Genomic DNA, 20,059 nt, shown 5'->3' with positions numbered 1-20,059 from the left:
TCTCAAGAAAGATGTTGCATGACAGAACCATAAAAATCAGACTCCACATCACAATCTGGATATATGTGACACAATATCACAATCAGATAAATGACTCCTTTCCTCCATATACCATTTCCTATCCTATAGGACTCTCTCATCCCCCCTTCAAGTTCCTAACTCTTTATCCTGGTTATCGCAGATTGGTGGAAGACTTATTCCACTCCAGACCTGCAGCAATACCTGCATGTCAGAAAATCTTCCTTAAAATCTGGCAGCAGCCTTCTGCTGTAGCATATGTCATCGTCAGTAGCTGCTGACAGCAGAGCAGCCTCCTCCTTGCTTATGGACTATGAGTTGTTTAACAAAAGGAGTCCCACAAACTTTACCTTTGTCCACATCCCTAGCTAAGTTACTACCAAAAAATCTGTTTCAAGAACAAACACTGGCTTATTGGTTGCAGATCTCACAGAATAAAATGTCTCACTTGTTAATGAATCAGATGGGGACCTGACATTTGTGGATTCAGTTCCCTGCCTCTCAACTTCTCTGATCTAGTAAATCCATTAAGACTTAAACACATCCACATTACGGCACTTTAACCACATACAGTCAAGCAGCCATTACCTTTCCATAGCTATATTCTTAAGCTGTGATAATTACAAAGTCAAAGGTGCGGTCAATTTACTGCGAATGTCCAGAAAGGTTTAAAGGCTTTAGTGGAACCTGCACACCTAAATCCAAGAGTAACACACTCAAAATCTCAAAGCACTTAATTTTTGCTTGCAAAGTTATCCACTTCTACTTCTGTATGCAGCAGAAACACATCAGGTTTATCCATTAACCCTGTGGAGATCCTTGCTTATATCTCACCATCAATGGGTGCAGAAGTCATCGAACATCGCCTACAGCAGGAGTTCAGTTTTTGGTTCTGCCATTTTCTACAGTAACAGCAGGATCAGAAAGTATCACCACTGGAAACAAGCTGACAGTTTGGTCAGGTTGTCTGTCATGAGTTTAGCAGTCCCTATCCTTCCCTGGTATCTGGATATTTTTTTGTATCAATAGTTTGGGAAGTATTTATCTGCTCCACATAAGAACCACTTTTATATAACTATCTTTCAATCCTCAAGCCTTTGAATATGAGAGCCTACTGGTTAAAGTACTATAAAAAAACATCCTTCACATTCATGTGATTTTTCTCCTATTAAATGCAGGAGACATTGAAGCTTGTACATTTGAGTCAGGTAATACAGTAAGTGTCACCTATAAAATTTTGCAGCCCTGATGCATTTTCTGTAATAATAAAAAGCAGCCACTTCATTAGCGCTTTATTACAAGCAGGTAATTATGACTCCCCTTTATGACGATATAATGCTTGTAAAAATCCAATCTCAGCTAAGTGAAACTAAATCTAGTCCTATTAATGATCACCAGGAACAATTAGGCTCCATGGACTCAAACTTACTTTGCATAAGGGAGAGAGTATAGAAAGTTTATATAGAATCATAGAACCGTTTACGTTGAAAAAGACCTTTAAAATCATCAAGTCCAACTGTTAACCCAGCACTGCCAAGTCCACCACTAAACCACTGCCTTAAATGCCACATCTACAAGTCTTTTAAATACCTCCAGAGAAGAAGACTCTACCACTTCCCTGGGAAGCCTGTTCCAACGCTTGACAGCCCTTTTGGTGAAGAAATTTTTCTTAATATCCAGTCTAAACTTGATGAGTTTACACACAACGTGAGGCCATTTCTTCTTGTCCTATAGCTTACTACTTGGGAGATGAGACAAGACACCCACCTCACTACAACCTCCTTTCAGCTAGTTTTAACAAGTGGTAAGGTCTCCCCTGATGCTCCTTTTCTCCAGGCTAAACAACCCCAGTTCCCTCAGCCACTCCTCACAAGACCTGCATCCACCATATGCCTATCCACTAACAGAACTTTCCTAAGTTTCGATTTAAATAAATGAAGACAGCAATATTTAAAATACCAGTTTTAAAAAAACAAATAAATCCCTTATTTTTAAAGTGAACTCAGACAATTTTTATTTGTTCTGGCTGTAAAAGTCTGGATCTTCACTCCCCCCCCCCCCCCCCCCCCCCAACCTCTGGCACATGTTTTTAAACATGAATGTTTAAAAAACAGCTCTGTGCCAATTGTCCAAACCACAGCAGGTAGTAAGGTCAATGAATGAGACTATTCAGCTGGCTGACTACCTGCTCCAGTGGGTACACTTGAAAAAGCAGCTCAGTTACACCTATTTTTCACCAAGTATTTGGAAGATTCCCCTAATTATGGAATACCTGAGGAAGCTGCTTGAACTTTTTCACCTTTTGGAAAGTAGGAGTGGTTCCTACATTCTTTTACCATGTCTTCTACAGTATTCACTGTGGTCCAGGGAGTCTGCAGAAACCTTGTGCCCAGCAGGCACAGAGGTAAGACAAGGTATTAAATAATCTAATAAAAGTCACAGAAAAATAAAAAATTAATTTAAAAAGCCACAAAACTACTCCTCCCCAGGAAAATATGACTATTTAGCTTTTTTACATTTTTATGTGAATGCTTTTTAAACTGTTAGATATCAGGTTTTTAAACATCAGGCACTTACTAAAAAAGAAAGAACACTTGCAGCAGTCTTTAAAGACCAACTGTATATTTCAGGTGTTGAAAAATAATTTAACACATTCTGTGAAATGATCTGGACCTATGGAAAACAAGCCTCCCTCCTTCCATCACTCCCAGGAAAGTCTGATTGCATTTTACTCCAAATCAAATTCTTACGTTTAGCTTACAGGAAAGCTTCATAAACCACTGTATTGACACAACTGAGTGTGCAGTGAACATCAGGCAGAAGGCTTAAAATGAGCATCTCCAGGTAGAAGCAACTGGAAATCTCTTCACCTGGTTATGTTTAAGCAGCTCCAGAAACAGTTTTGTGGAACCCCCTCATCAAAATCCAAAGTCACATTTTCGTACTTGCTTAGGCTACTCAGTGGTCAGGCCTCCTGAAAATTTTTCTTCCTAAACTGTGTACAAAGTTCACTGGATAATGCTGCTCCTCCCCTCCATCAGGAAGGCACAAGTCCTGCCATCACCTGCATGTTTACACCTTCAAACAGATCTAGTGAAAATCCAAAACTTTAAATATATGAACATGTAGAGGAATGAAGCTGGGTTAATTAATATTAATAACATACAGCTGTGGGCTGGCTTCAGGGGTGGTGGGTTGGCTGATGTAGATACAGTGCAGCTGTGGCTGGTTCTGTTAAGGGGTTGGGCAGCCAAGAGGAAAAAGCAGAGAGAAGAGTGAGAACGTGCCCTGGATGAGGAGAAGGCAGCAGAGGGACTGGCATGAAGAGAATGATGGTATGAGATGTTGCAGCTTGATAGTTTTGAGAGTGCTGCGACATGAACACTTAAACTACTTAACTAGAAAAGCATTTCTGAGAGAAAGGATTAATATCAACATATAAAAACAGCTTTGTCTTCTCCATATCTTGGAAATTGATCAGTTTTCATTTACAGCCAGACATCTGATAGGAGTTTCAAATTAATGCACTAATTTGAACAATATTTGTTGTTTTTACTTTCAGAGGCAAGGGAGGGAGGAATAAAAATGAGGGAGGAATAGACAGGCCAGCAACATACCCAAGGTACTGCAAAACATCCTTCCTAACACCAGTACTTCTGTTTCGTATCTTCTACGCTAGTCTCATAAATTCTCTAAGATGGGTGGAGATTATGTTATCTTTATAGAAGCATAATGAAATGGGGCCACAAAAAATGTAGTGTTGTTAGAAAGCATTATGCAATAATACTATCTGACTGTGGAATGGATAAACAGAAACTCATGTCAGAATCAGAGCTTTCTCTATAGCCTATGTGGAACACTTTTCCTGAGCTTTCAGCGTAGTTATTCAGTGCCTCTGCAAGTTAACACAGTCAGAATACAACTATAAATATTTAACTTGGTGTCATCTATTTAAATATACTGCTATACTAAGTAGAGCTCCTATGATCAACAGTTATCTGAGCTAACAGCACAAACTGGTCAGCAGTCAGTTTTGCAGTGCCAGAAAAAATACAGACCATCTTTCCATTACTACTTGAAAGTAGGACATTTATTCAACCACAATTACAAGTGTTAAAAGTATAAGGACTTTATAAAAAGACTAGTACGGGACTGTAGGAGTAAACAGTTTCCTTTGTTTTGTTTAAAGAGAGAATTCTTTATTGTACCTCAAAATATTAAGATAGACAGGATTACACAGCCCTGCAGATTACTTCAACAAGCCTCTATTGATTTCAAAAGATGACATGCATTCTGAAACGCAAAAGAAATCTTATTTATTTTGCAATTAGCAAGGTAAGTATCTTCTTCACCAAGGTATTTTCTAGTCCCATGCAGTCTAAGTGGTTAGTGTTGGAACAGAAAATACCCTCCATGTAAATACAAAGTATCAACAATTACAAAACAAAAGCAAAGCCAACTTAAAACCCCCCAAAAACCACCCCCCAGATTTCCCACAGGTATTGAATTCATAATTTTTTCTCCTTCCTACTACTTTGGGTTCATTTGACTGTCAGCAATAAGCAGCTGCAAAACCTCTGTATTAGTCTCCCCTATTACAGTACAGTGGAACATGTTTCTTTGCACTTCCACTGAGGGCTTACCTGTCCACTAACACAGGAGCATGCAAACACTCTTCACCATAGCGGGACAGAAAGAAAGAGAGGACAGTTTTAAAATATGGAGTTGAGATGATTTAGGAGCTTCCAGAGTGTCAAAGTGCACCACAGACTAGGAAACCCAATTACTCCTTTAATTTCATGGCAGGCTTTCAAACACTTTTTAGAAATTCCTGAGTGCCTTTCTTTGAGAACTTAAAATTGGAGACTGGAGAATTTCTTCACCAGAGATGGTGCTACAAGCTATTATGGTCATACGTATATTGTCATACACATATATATTGTCATATACATATTATTTTGCATATAATTTGCAAAGTGGTACCTACCATGAGTTTTGGGTATAAGCACTTTAATAGAGGAAAACTTTTCACACACTAAGGTTAAGTCTTCAAAGGTTACTTCATGCAGATAACAAAACTGGAACCAACAACATCAGAAAACACTAGTCATAAATACTGAGCCAGAGACAGCAAAATAATTGTGTTGTCTTAACTGTGTTAATAATTGTGTTGAGATTTTCAGTCATCAATAAAAAGCTACTCCAAATGTTTCAGACTACTTTTTAAACTACAGGAAAAATCTCCCTCCAATGCATTCCCGTCCCTTTCTTCACAGCTGAGATTACCCAGCCAAACAAAAGGAGTAAACAACACCCACCAGGTTCCTTGAGTACCATATTTTAACATAAATAGTAATTATAAAGTACAAAAAGTTCAGGATTAAGATTAAAAGCCAATTATTAAAAATAAGACAAATTCTGAGTTAAAGCTGTAAATTATTACTTTCAAAGGACTCACAGCTCTTTTCCTCAGCATCAGTTACATATTTAGCCAGTTTCCAACCACTACAAGGACCTAGCGCAGTCTTTCTCTGAGTTTTGCTTCTCTTCTTCCCTTTTTTTGGGGTATGTATTCATGAGGGTGGTGATAGGGTGGGTGACAGGGAGTGGTTGCTTGTTTTATTAAAATTTATGCTTAATAAATACGTTCCATACTTTGCCCTTGGAAGTAGTTACTTATTGTGGGACTCATTCAAGTCACTTTGTAACTTGCAGGAGTGCAGTGAAAGTCAGTTCCCATTTCCCAAATCATGATATCACTACCATGTCACTTATACCGACTCTGTGGGAGTAAGACACTGAAGCAACAAGGGGGGGTTGGAAAGCACGTGTGAGCGCTTGCTTTCCAACAACATTCAACAGCAAACTGGAAATTCAGTCAGCAAATACGATCAAACACTGCTGCTGCTGCAAACGGCATTAAAGACACTGTGATTCCAGTACCTATTTCAAATGGTCCAAAGAAACTATTCTGAGTCTTTTTATTGCAGCTAAGCTTAGGACTTCAGCTATTACATCACTGTAGCACCTACCACGGCTACCTCTACATGGGAAGAAGCTGCCAGTACATAACTAAAAAGCAAGTTTTGTAATGGTGCAATGGATCAAATGTTATTCCTCACTATTACAGTAGTAGGACGGGGAGCATGAGGGAGCAAAGACACCTCCCTTTGTAAGCAAAAACAACTTTCTGAATGCATAACTATAAAACAAAAACATCTGAATGTCTATACTTTGAAAACAAGAAAGGTTATTTGCATACCTATTTAAAAACATGCTGTTACTATAACCAGGTATATACAAGTATGTCTACTGCATGTATTTTTGCACATGCAAAATATACCGAAGGCTGCCTTTTATATGCATGCTTAGAGCTAAATATGTGCTAGTGCTCTGCCAATAGGAAATATGCACAGCAACAGGGAAAACATAAAAAAGCAGTGAAGTCCAGTTCTCAGTTTCCCATACCCACAAAAAACAAAACCTCAAACCAAACAAGTAGCATAAGATAGCACAATAGAGTGGAGCTCAGGTTAAACACAAGGACAACAGGTTTGCCTTTTGAGCCCACAATCATCCCCGTTTAGAGAAACACGTAGAGATTATTCACCTTCCTGCCCAGAAGGAGCCAAAGCAGGAAGCGAGGCTGCTGGGTAAATATCAGTGTACATTATTGGTGCTTTTGTAACGTAAGTGTGCCTGCTTTGGGGGTATTTATGAATTAGGCTAGAAATTAGCATGAACCTGTGTGTGCACAAAACTGTCGCCTGCTGTTCTTAACCAAATATTGTCAAATTAGCAACAACCACACTTCCCACTGAGGGCTGTATATTTAAATGTTTTAAAATCAAAAGCTATTTTTAGATTTATGTGAACCAAAAAAAGGGGTTGGAGTTGCATTTCTTCAAGGAGGAAATAAACTCTATGCCCATACATTTGCTGCCTCTGTCAAAAGCAAATGACCGGATGCTTACTTGAATTTATAGATACTAATTTTTAAATGAAACACCTCGAGAAGTTACACAAACAACTTGAGGACAAACCTTCCTTCTCCAAAATATTAAAAAGGAACCGAATGCACGTATGGGAGGTAAAAATGCTATCTCAGACATGCAAACATTCTCTGAAAACCACTGACCAGATTGGGCATGCAAGCTTAATGGAAAAAGCAGGCTTCAGTCTGAAGACCCCTGCAGCAGAAAAGGTTTATTTACAAAAATGGAACATACTGCTGTTTAGAGGATGGCTAGGAAGAAGAATAGAAGAAAAGAACTGTTCAACAATACATTAAATAAATTATTGCAGCAGCCTTTAAGTCACAACATTAATACAGCCCTCTAGTAAGCAAAGGTATTAGCACAATTGTAAGCAAAATAGACTTGATGGTCCATTGGTCTCTTTCAGTACAGTAACTTGTGTTCTAGGATATTTGCCATAATACATAAAAGCCAAAAAAGTTGAAGAGTGTGGAATTAAACAAAGACACAAAGCAGGTAAAATTCAGCCCACATTAACCTGTCATTCCACAGGATAGCCACACAGTTCTGGGCTATCAGCTCAGTCTTTTGGTTGGAACGGTAACAGGTGTCCCTTCTGTAGCTACCGTGCATGAGAACAGTAATGTATGTTATTTATTCATATTCCTATAACATAACACGCTAGTACCCTTTCCTGATTATCCTAATACCAATTGTAGAAATACTGTACAGATGCATACATGTTCTTCTGCATAGTTATTGCTTGTACCTCACCAAAAAGCTCCTCAGACAGCTTCCATAAATGTCATAAATAACCTTGAAAAATAAATACATGCTCATTTCATCAGGACTATAACTTGTAGAACATGCTCAACTTCCTTTAGTAACAACACATATAAATTATCTCTGTTTTTCAACCAGTTTTTGGTGCAAGGGAAACAAAGAATTTCAAACACATCCAAAAAAACCTGCAAGACTGAATACCATATAAAAATGTCAAAAAAGTTTGCAATTAGCAGAAGAATTTTAATACATGAATAATTTATATGTAGGGATTTTCACTGAGAATGTTTGATAAAAGTACACTAATATTTTGTTCTCTCTTATTCTGCCCTTTGATCTTAAATGATGTTTCAGCATCCCAAACAATTCAAGGGTTGAAAGTTACAATTTAGTACTGAACATTAATCAAAGTGACACTGAAACACTGTAAGATTCCATTATTTATTAAAAAAAAGAAGTCACAACGTGTGGATTAAGTCCATTAATCAAGACTGGTTTAACAAACTAACGGCTATAACTGGTTTATAATCTGAAGGGAAAAAAAAAAAAAAAAAAAAAGAGAGATAAGATGTAATCAAGTTTGATCCACCAGCAGTAAACCAGCAGCAATTTAAATTTACTAAACTGAAACCATTTAACAGGAAACACATGCATTTAGAAGTACAGCAATAGCTGCATTTGATTGAACAAACCTTAAAAAAAAGTTAATTGCTGACAGCAGAAAAGCTAAAAAAAGCTCCATCAGCCCCAAATAAGCCTGTATAACATTTGCAAATTTAAATTTCAATGTATTTGTTACAACTAGACACAATGAAGTTCTCATTGTGTCAGGTAAGCTTGCATTTCATACAAGTATGAATTTCAATGTATTTGTTACAACTAGACACAATGAAGTTCTCATTGTGTCAGGTAAGCTTGCATTTCAAGAATTCCTAATGTCGAAACATTACTGGCAGAATACATCATATACATAGTACTGTGCCTCCAGCATCAAAACAGAAGTCTAGAAATATAATGTGAAACTAAGAATCACCTAAAATAACTACTTAAAAGTTCAGGTTCTCACAAAACTCTCTTATTAACAACTTAATTGATTTCAAGTTCTCTACTTATATCCCAACGAACAATTACTCACATAAGTAGTCTCTACAGACTTCAGAGGGGTTATTCCTGAAAGTAACAGCTCACCATAGTTCAAAATGTATAGTTCTTCCCTTAAAACATTACAAAGAAATCCAAATGAAACACTTAGAATTACTCATCTTATTTAAATTCATTATTTTTTTTTCTCCAATGTTATCCTTCTTAGTTCTAAAAGCTCTAAAAAAAAGGGGTCATAAAATTTTAGAAAATAAAAGCTATAAGCAATATAATTTCATCAACAATTAAGAAATCTAAGGGAAGAAAAAAAACCACAACCAACCCCAAAACCCCGTTAACAGGACCTAGGACGACCGCCCAAAATAGCTTCCCCCACCCCTAAAAAACACACATAGACACACAGATAATTACTGCTTACTGATTTTTGGGGAGGAGCTTATGACCAGCAGTCACCCAACTAGGGGGAAAATCGTATAAATACTCAAGGGTTACACTTGAAATCATCAGCTTCTGCTCACTCACCAGTGGCAAAAGAACTCCTCAGTAGAGGTTTCACTGCTCTACCACTCTGCATTGGAGCTCTGCAACATTTTGGTATGTTATGATTTCATTTCATTCTATTCGGTTTTGAAGGTAACTTCTATAGGATACATGTCTTCTGACTGGGGAGGGAAGGGGGTTGATATTTAAGGGCCAGTAATAACATCCTTACTGCCACCAGGGCTATTTGAAAGGCTACAGATGAAAGCCTGGCTTCAAGCAAGGCAATGTGAGATTTTTGCCACTGATGCTGAAGGAGCCAGGATATCGTGCTTCATTTCATGAGTTTTGATACACGCAACTCCAAACTTACGTTTGGAGCTCTGGTGTAACTAGGAAAATAATCACTGTTTCTGAAGACAGTGGTTTTAAATATGCTGGCATCCATTTAAAATTACTCTTTTCCTAAGAGTGAGACTATTGCCTTTAGGCTACCTATACAAGATTCTAGCATTCAAAGTGATAGGAATACAGATTCCTTTTTTCTTAGAGGATTTTTCACAACTAGTGAAAGCAGGAGGAAGTAAGCACAAATAACGTTACTTTTAATACCAATACTTTAAGAAAACTCATTCATGCACCAGAAACAGAACTGAACAGCTCTTCTTTATAACAAACTTTTCCTCCCCTTTTAACACAGAACGGATTTGGAAACATGCATTTACAAATATCCTTACTGTTGCCATTTTGTCTGAACATTGTCCATGGTAGCGATGGATATTTTTCTGAGCGATATCAGAAACAATCCAGCATCAAGGGGCCACATTTTCTACCATACAATGTAAAGAGTCAAGGTAAGTATATTATTATTATTATTTTTAATAACACAATTGTTCCTAGTGGGTCAATACATGACAAAAGCTCTTTGTTTATACTACGGGTATTCAACTTTCACTAGCAGTTAAGTTTTATTAAAATAATGTCACCACTGCAGAAAGAACTGGCAGTGGTTCTGGCAGTTGCCTCCTATTTACAAAGATGCACACTTGTCACAAAGTTTTTTTACACCATCATCACTAAAAGCATATAAAGCAGAAACAAAATCACTGCTACAGATCTGATCTTCAGTAGTGGGAATAATAGAACGTGATTGTGTACATAATTATGTACAACCTGCTAGTTATCAGATTTCTTGATTCAACACAGGGGTTTCTAACAATAGACCTGTCATCTACAATATTCAGAAAGAACTGTTACATATTCTGTCATTTTATCTCTACTCAAAACAGACTGTAGCTGTGAATTTAAACATATCTGATACACATGGCCAAATGAAGACCTGTTTGAAGTCTAGAAAGGCAAAATAAACTTATATACAGTTGTAAAAAATGTGGCAAACCTCTACACAGTTTTTTCATAAGTGATTTAAGCTTATACTTTAATTATCAGACAAATCTCATAGTAATATAACAATTCTAGCTTTATTATAAAAAGTACTCTTAATTTCATAAATCAGTCCTATGGCAGATCGTATAGGCCATACAGAACTGCAATGCTATACATTGTGACATCTTATTTCTGGGTATCCTCTCCGATCTTGGAAATGAAATGGGTAGCTATACCCAGTGTTTGAAACTATTTGACCTCTGTATTTTTTTTTCCATACTTAGACTAAAGCCTTTTAAAAAAAAAACAAACCTTGAAATCAAAACTTCTAACTTCCTAGATACTGGTTTTATTTCATGAATTGTCCCCCAAAGTATGATCAGCAGTCTATTTGTTTTAGTGATGATAATTTTGAAGAGAACTGAATCTTCCTTAAAACCATCCCCCTCCCCGCCCCCCCCCCCCCCCATTAATTTCTTTCAGACATCACTGATTATTCAGAATAGCTTTCAGCTTTGCTGTGTCTCATCTACTTTTAGTTGTAATCATCATATTTGGACAGAAATTAGGAAACTGAATGAGGGACTTCAGAAAATAGCATTTGCAAATAAGCTTCTCTTCAGCAGAAAGAGGACATTTTAGGCTACATCTGCACTAGAAAATAGGGTAGCACAACAGAAGTAGATCTGGAAAGCAGAAGAGTTGCTGCTCAGAACATTGCATCCACATTACATTAATTTAGGAGGTTTCATTTCAGAATAGCTCTAGTCTGATCCTATGGACTGGATGCCCATGAACAGCACACACAGCAGCACACATCAACCCCAAAGACACAGCCCTGGTCTCATCCCAACCAGCTCCATTCTACAAGCTCCAAGAAACACTCTGCAATAAGAACCAAGTGAAAGCAGCATGGCTGGGAAACTTACCCTCCAAATGTTCTTCTGGGCTGTACCAAAATACCATCATCACAGTTTTCATCCATTGCCTTGAGCACAAGAACTTTCTGGAACCCTACCAGCACTCTCAGATTGAATTTAGGTACCTGAACATAAAGAGCTACTCTGAAGACTTACTAACTGGAATTCCAAATGAGTTAAAGCTGCATTTCTTCCCTCTCCCCTCATTAAATTTTCATAGTGTTTTTCCATTAGTTTATTCAGTATCATTTATATATTTTTTAAGTGAAGTACAGTATTTACTTGGTTATCCTCTACCATACTTCCCTTACTTCTCTTCTCATAGTGGCTTTTGTTCCCCTCTATAGAAAACATTGGGAAAGGGGGAAACCAGCAGCAAATTAAGGGAGGAGCAGGGTAGACAGGAAATGGGGCGAAAGGGGGATATTAATTGTCCTGAACTAATTTTTCCACTTTATATACCAACACAACCTAATGTGTGTGAAACTTCATACTTAGAGCGAAAATGATTATATCAACATATGAGTATAAAATGTTCTCTATTTAGGAAAGGTAATAAAGACTATATACTAGACCTTAAAAGCAGGAACAGCCTATAGTTTTACAGACATGGGAGTCCAGTCACCCAAAATTGTGTGACAAATCTTCATTTGGTGAACAAGCATCAAAATGGATGACTGGAAAACCACTCTTGAAAACAACCATCCTACAGAGGGTTTTTAGGAGAATTAAAAAAACAAACAGGTAGACTTAGAAAACATAATTTCTGATCTGTTATGATCATGGAAGAATGAAAGAGGAGATTACAGAACCAAAGTAATCTAACTGTTGTCTAACTAGTGAGTTCTTCTATATGCAAGTAACTCAAGTAGCATATGGCAAGTTTTTCATCACAGCTTACTTTTCCTATTTCATCACCAAACATTGGCTTCTGGAGATTCAGTTATTAATAAATTTTCTTTTTGCTTTGTACAACTTTGAAATTTTAGTTCCAGGATGCTTTTTGACAGTGTAGGCCCAACCTGACTCAGGACAACATGTAATATTTATTTTGGTAATCAAAACCTATTAAAGCTTCATTTAATTTGGTGACATTGTTTTAAAAATCTTGCTTGACAGCTCCCCCATCAGAATATACTTTCCTTTTCTGTATGTATTTAGTGCTTTTTAACATTACCAGGACATCATTTTTAAGCCAGCAGCTCTTTGGCTTGGAATGTTTGAAAAGTCCTAGTTGAGAATAATCATGACTGTTCAGCAATGCTAAAATAAGCCATTATTACAGGTTATGTTAAAGTCTTCATAATTAATTCAATACATAAATAGGTTTTGACTGCATTCAGAGAATGTAAACCAATTTTGCATCAAGATATGTGCCAAGACATACAAAAAAGTAGCCAACCACTACTTCAATTTTCCTGGTAGAAATCCTACTTTATTAATACATTCAGCTATCCCTTCCTCGGAAAGCTTACTGTTGTCTCTAGACAGCACAATTACCAGACATCTTAATCTAAAAGCAGCACAGCTTTGAAACACTATAGCTCCTCACAGAAAATTTCTATAACATGAACACTGACAAAGCTTTAGCATCTTATGCCAAAAAGGCAGCACCCACCACTTTGTGAACCTAGCACTGATATGAAATTGCATCTAATACATGGTAAAAAGCAATAAAGAGAAGCACTCTGAAGCTTAAGCCACATGCAATTTGCCAAAAAAATAAAATATATTAGATCAAGTGCAATAACTGCATGTTACTTAAACACAGCTGAATAAAACCAATGTTGAACAAAATTCCTTGAGTTATCATTATGAAAGAGCAGACCTAACTGGGGTCACTGTTGTTTTCTGCCAAAGTACCCACATAAAAGCTTGGTTTTGAATTTGATGCAGCTGATGTAGAAAACTATTAGTATTTTTCCCCTAATGCTTCACAACTGAAACAGCATTAACTCAGGAATCTGCTTAGGTATTTGTATTGAGGCTTTGATCTGACCTGCCTGCATTCCCTGATGTGAACAGTTAGTTTTTGAAGTTCTATTCATATATAGAACCTATGGAATAAATTGAGTCCTCCAGCCAAGTAAGCTGTTTTCTCTGATGGCAGTTCTCTTACCTGAGGTAAAGAGAAAATGTAACATGTAAAGAACATTTAAACACTGCTTCTGCTGCAGGGTACATGTTAATTCTGATAGGCTTTTAAGCCTTTCCCAATTTTTTTTCACAATGTAGTTCTTAAAATTTGCCATATCTTATATCACCTATATAACAAGAAAACCAACTTGGAATCGCACCTTATTGAATCTGGGAGCTCAGTAGTAAGAAATACAATATGAGTAAGATAGGGAAGACTGCACCAGGCTTATGACTGGTACTCACAGAATCCACAATTGCCTTTGCAGCTGAGAAGGATGTGTGCTTGCATTTTCAGTTTTTCCATAAATCACAGATACTGCTTTCTTTCTATGTGTAGGATTTTAACAACTATCTTCCTTTTCACTGCCTTAAGGAGGATGAGATAGTAAGGTGTGCAAAATAAGGTGATATGCATTTACACTGATTTTACGCATCAGCAAAAAAGAAAATGCACTCTCTATACTTGGTAGATAAGAACAATTTCCCTGGAATATAGGAAGGCAGCAACTTTGCAGATGCAATATCAAACCAAAATCAAATATATTTATATACACATTTCTATTATTTTTTTTAAATAGAATATGTACAAGAACAATTTTCTTCCTCCATCTCATGTTTGCTTCATCAAGACTAGCCACAGACTGGAAAAAGCAATTACCCAAGAGACAGGAGAACAGTCATTGCATAAACTGTCATATATATATACAAACACTGCTCTTTTTGTGAGACTGAAATGCAATTTTTAGCTGATCCAGCTGTTGATCAATTATCAATCTTTTCTAAACAAGTATTGAACAGAATATGCTGCCATTATAAAAAACTGAATCCAGGCTGTTCCTATATCCCTCAGTTTTTATTTTTGTAATTACTTCTTAAATTAACATTCATCATAGATATGGTGTTTTGTTCTATAAAGTTGTCAGCTGCTTCAAACTACTGAATTAGTCTCACAATATTGATATTAATCTTGTCTGTAATGTCCCACAAATCAGCATCCTAATTCCAACACGAAGCTGCAAGCTCCCCCATAGTGCACAGAAAACTAAGTAGTGAGCTTGTTTGTTTATTCCTCTATTTGTGACATTTGGTTAAGTGGCTCCACCTGCTGTTTTGGTAACTAAGAAAATGAAGCATTATTAAAAAGAGCAACACCATGCCAGAATTCTGACTGCAGGAAGATGAATTATCAGTTGTGACTTTGCCACTGTGTGACATTTTTAATGACAAACACAAATCTTTAAGACAGTATTTGAATATATAACACTCACATGTTTACCAAAAAATCCCCAGAGCCATAGCCCACTTTTGAAAGCTGGGGGGAGAAAGGAATAAAATCTCATTACTTAAATATTGCATGAACTGGTTTCAGAAAAGCAGCTACACCTGCACAGGAAGCTTTTTCTGGTTTTGTTCATCATCAAGATGCAAGTCTGATGACTTGTTAAATCAGTTACCTGAGGTTTGTTTTTTTTTCCTTAATAGTTTGCATCTACTTGCACAGCATTTTTTAAGCTCTCTGATGACCCTAAATGTATTGAAGTAAAAAAAAAAGTAATTCTAGAGACCTCATAACTCAGGACACAACTCCAACAAATTTGCACTTGTAAGAGCTCTGAAACACTTTTGCTCTGAACATCAGGTTCTCAGCGACCAAACACAGTATATTAATAAGAAGCTTGACTTCCATAGGTTCAAGTGAAGTTAACCCTTCGCACATTTCACCACCACAATATAAGACTGCAAATGTTATAACTGCCCTGGTTTACCCATTTCCTCTCTCTTACAGGTGTGCAGATAAGGGGTGAACAAGGACCCCCTGGTCCCCCAGGCCCTATCGGGCCAAGAGGACAACCAGGTCCTGCAGGAAAACCAGGGTTTGGAAGTCCTGGTCCCCAAGGCCCCCCTGGTCCCCCAGGTCCACCTGGATTCTCTGCAGTTGGAAAGCCAGGCGTGCCTGGTCTACCAGGAAAGCCAGGAGACAGAGGACTACGTGGTGAGAAAGGAGAAGCTGGACCTGTTGGGCTTCCAGGAGCAAGAGGGCCACAAGGACCCCCTGGCACTCCCGGCCCTGCAGGACTGTCTGTTCCTGGCAAGCCAGGACCACAAGGCCCTCCGGGAGCTCAAGGGCCGAGGGGCCTCCCCGGTGAGAAGGGAGAGCCAGGTATCCCTGGTATAAACGGACAAAAGGGAGAAAGTGGATTTGGTGTTCCAGGCCGCCCAGGTAGCAGGGGCCTTCCAGGCCCACAGGGACCCAGGGGCCTCCCTGGCCCTGCTGGGGTAGGCAAGCCTGGTGAAAACGGTCTTCCAGGTCAGCCAGGTATGAAAGGTGATAGAGGCTTACCAGGTGCACCTGGAGCAGCTGGTATCCCAGGTCCCCAGGGTCCCCCAGGAGAACCTGGAGAAGCTGGCATTGGCAAGCCTGGGCCAATGGGACCACCAGGAGCAGCAGGCATCCCTGGAGCCAAGGGACACCCTGGACCTGCAGGCTTGCCTGGATCCCCAGGTCTTCCAGGCTTTGGAAAGCCAGGATTGCCAGGGATGAAGGGACACAGAGGGCCTGAAGGTCCTCCTGGCCTTCCAGGACCTAAAGGAGATCAAGGCCCGGCTGGTGTGCCAGGTGAGCCAGGGCCTGCTGGGCCACCAGGGAACATGGGCCCTCAAGGACTCAAAGGCTTGCCCGGTGAGAATGGCCTACCAGGGCCAAAAGGTGACACGGGCCCTGCAGGCCCCCCAGGATTCCCAGGGGCCAAGGGTGAACGAGGTCTACCAGGATTAGAGGGAAAACCAGGATACCCAGGTGAACAGGGTGTTGCTGGTCCTAAGGGGCACCCAGGTTTCCCAGGTCCAAAAGGTGACATTGGCCATGCTGGCCTACCTGGCTTGCCCGGTCCAATGGGTCCACAAGGAGTTAAGGGAGTGCCAGGGATCAATGGTGAGCCAGGCCCTAGAGGGCCTTCAGGAATACCTGGGATCAGAGGTCCCATTGGTGCCCCCGGCCTGCCAGGAGCCCCTGGTGCGAAAGGTGAGCCAGGAGCACCAGGGCTGCCAGGCCCAGCAGGTATTGCTGTGAAAGGCTTAAGAGGACCCATGGGACCTCCCGGACCCCCCGGGCCTAAAGGCAACAATGGAGAGCCTGGCCTGCCAGGCCCCCCAGGTCCTCCTGGTCCCCCCGGCCAAGCTGTAATCCCACAGATGCCTGAAAGCTACGTTAAAGCAGGAGAGTCTCGGGAGCTATCAGGAATGTCTTTCATGAAAGGAGGCGTAAACCAAGCTCTTACAGGGATGCCAGTGTCCGCTTTCAGTGTCATCCTCTCCAAAGCCTACCCTGGGGCAACAGTCCCCATCAAATTTGATAAAATCCTGTACAATAGGCAGCAACACTATGACCCCAGAACAGGAATCTTCACCTGCAGGATCCCTGGACTGTATTATTTCTCCTACCACGTACATGCAAAAGGAACAAATGTTTGGGTTGCACTCTACAAAAATGGTTCCCCACTCATGTACACTTATGATGAATACAAGAAAGGATACCTTGACCAGGCTTCTGGCAGTGCTGTCATTGATCTCATGGAGAATGATCAAGTATGGCTCCAATTGCCCAATTCAGAATCTAATGGTCTCTACTCCTCTGACTATGTTCACTCTTCTTTCTCAGGTTTCCTATTTGCTCATATCTAACAACATCCCACTTACACTGTCCTGACACTCTTTCCTTCAGACCATTTTGACTGGGCGCTGATCTGATTTGTCATTAGCAGGCCATGCAGCTTCAATTTTGCAACAGAAATGGAGGAGGAAGTGAGAAGGTGAAAGACAGTCATTCAAACCCAGTAGAATATTGTATATTTTTAGAGAATTGTCACAATAAATTTGTTTCCAAATGATGGATCAATTGTCTGACTGAATGCAACATTAAAATTTTATGAATTAATATAATGCACCAGACTCTCCCTCTTTTTTTCTTTCCTTTTTCTTTCCCTGCACCAATCGTACCCCCATCCCCCAAAGGAAAATCACAATTTGTAACTATCGCTTTTCATAAAGTACTCATTCAGGACTCTAGATTATATTTCACTAAACTTGAATTAATTGAAGGTATTATTAAAAGTAAAGACTCAGATACCCAACATTCATCACAAAAATTGGATATTATACCTCAGGTACATTCTGCTATCTGTCTGCTTCATCTTTAAGCTATCAAACAGGAGTCAAGAAAACAACTCTAATATAATACATGCCACATCACAGTTTTAATTTAGTTCCACTTTTCTTATTAAGAACTACCTTAGAGAAAGGTAGACTGATAAATTATTACCTGTTACTGAAGATCTAAGACTTTTGCAATATGAAAAACCAACCAGATTTGAAGCCTAGAAATCCAATTAACTTTGTTTAATGCATGTTTTCTAAGCTGCAGCAATGAACTAGTTCAATACTTTTAAGCTCCTAATGTTCTGTAAAACTACAATATACAGAATACTGTAAAAGAATTATCAGCAAATCCAGACATTAAGAACCTATCTTCACAAGTACGCAGACATGCACAAAATCAGAACAGCTTTACCACCCCAAAATTGGAGACAATCTTTGAACTGATTTTCCCTGAACAGTTATTTCCTTTAAAACACAATAGTCTGAGGAAGGTATTTTACTTACACGGTAAATCTATCAGATGATGGAAGTAATTAGTCAGTACACATAATCATATTTACCATACCAACATACACTCATGCCTCACAAACATTAGATATAACATTAATTTGCTGTAACACCATGAAAAGTTAATGGTATGAAGTAAACCAGCTTAGCAAAATTAGTGCTTATAAATTATGAAACCACAGTAGTCTGATCAAACATTTCTTCCAATGACAACTACCACGCACATGCTTTAGAAGTCTCATATACATCAAAACCTTATGAACCCTTCAACTATTATTTTTAGCTTCATTTTTTTTAAACAGAAGCTTTTAACCACTTACACTAAAAGTACGTAGGCTTAAGTTTAAAAATTTCTCATATTACCATTTCTTCATGAAGGCAGAACCTGAGACTTGTTATGTTGTATACATTTGAAATCACCAAAGTACTTGATAATATGTTGGGATCAATAAAAAAAGTGAGGACACTTTCAGGTCGATCCATTATTAGCAAAACCATATAATGTTTTGAAAACTTTAAAGAACTACCAAGCAAGTAAGCTTGTTTTTTCTCCCCCTATTAAGTGCTGCTGGATAAAGAAGCCTGTGGTTTAGGCCATACTTTGGTAAATTAATAAATGCTTAAATAAAGAGTGTAACATGAGATCTGCTTATTTTAGCAGCCAGGTAGACCTAGGCAAGCAAATTGGTACTGTTATTGTAAACACTGCACACAAATCTTTGTATAGAAATACTAAAGTGGACAGTATCACCATTTATAAGTAGCAATTCTGCTATACTTTTCTTTCAAGCCAATATAAAGCTCAAGAAACTTGAGTCTGAATTGTCTAAACCCGCTTTTCTACCTTCCTGTTTTAGGCCAAATACTAAGTACAGATCTCCTAAGAATGATCTCTTTTTTGGAATAAAAGATGTTTTCCTGTGCAGTCACTTGCATTAGTTAACAGCACTTTCCAGTATTTAAACACAGCATGTGCTGCTGCCCATACATTCAACCATACATCTGGCACTTTTGTTTCAGAAACAAATACAGGGACTGGGTACTGCAGCTGGAAAATACTGCTCAGTAGCTGTAAAGTTTCTGGTCAACTGCTTTACATATGAAACATATGCTAAAGCACATGTAAAAATGGAGATGCTTGGTGCTCAGCAGTACACTACTGTCTTGTGATTCCAATTAACTAGTCTCTGCAGCAGAAACTGGGCTCAGACAGTATTCTTAAAAGCATAGTTCACTAACCCTTATTGTCCATCCACTTTAAATCATGTTTTGTCCTTTAATGTCTTTGTTTATTGAATTAGCACATAGGACTTCAAATAAGCCTACAGCTTTGTACCTCATATGCCAGCCTCTTTGAAGAGTTTTCATAATTTTTTAGACATTAAGTCACCAAGAAAGCAACACTGAAAAGCTAGAGAATACAGGTAAGAATTGTGGCACAACCATGATTTTAGCTTTGGATTCTCAATTTAGAGGGGACTTTGAAAAGGACTGTAAGTTTTTTAAGTTTGTTTTTAAATATTTTCTCCACATGAAGATCAGCAACCTACCTAAAGATAAAGCTCTTCCAGAAACCACATCTCTTCTGTGTCA

At 38.6% G+C, this 20,059-nt stretch overlaps 2 protein-coding genes across 3 annotated transcripts in view; one reads left to right on the top strand and one right to left on the bottom strand.

The window, feature by feature from the left end:
- The window catches only part of NT5DC1 (5'-nucleotidase domain containing 1), a 148,539-nt gene that overhangs the window by 113,543 nt on the left and 14,937 nt on the right, over nt 1-20,059 (bottom strand). The window lies entirely within an intron of this gene.
- COL10A1 (collagen type X alpha 1 chain) lies at nt 9,399-17,743 on the top strand. The gene is made up of 3 exons (XM_037391261.1): nt 9,399-9,473; nt 10,060-10,213; nt 15,591-17,743. Exons 2-3 carry the CDS (start codon nt 10,075-10,077, stop codon nt 17,483-17,485), a joined length of 2,034 nt encoding a protein of 677 aa, XP_037247158.1. The 5' UTR covers nt 9,399-9,473; nt 10,060-10,074; the 3' UTR covers nt 17,486-17,743.

The sequence above is a fragment of the Falco rusticolus genome, chromosome 6, assembly GCF_015220075.1.
Source record: "Falco rusticolus isolate bFalRus1 chromosome 6, bFalRus1.pri, whole genome shotgun sequence".
Classification (NCBI taxonomy): domain Eukaryota; kingdom Metazoa; phylum Chordata; class Aves; order Falconiformes; family Falconidae; genus Falco; species Falco rusticolus.
This window is presented reverse-complemented; position numbering and strand designations above follow the sequence as displayed.

Excerpts from the sequence above, each read along its gene's own strand:
- COL10A1 (XM_037391261.1), top strand. The coding sequence starts at position 10,075 with ATGCATTTACAAATATCCTTACTGTTGCCATTTTGTCTGAACATTGTC. Across the intron at positions 10,214-15,590 it reads ATACAATGTAAAGAGTCAAG|GTGTGCAGATAAGGGGTGAA; the intron begins GTAAGTATATTA and ends TCTCTCTTACAG.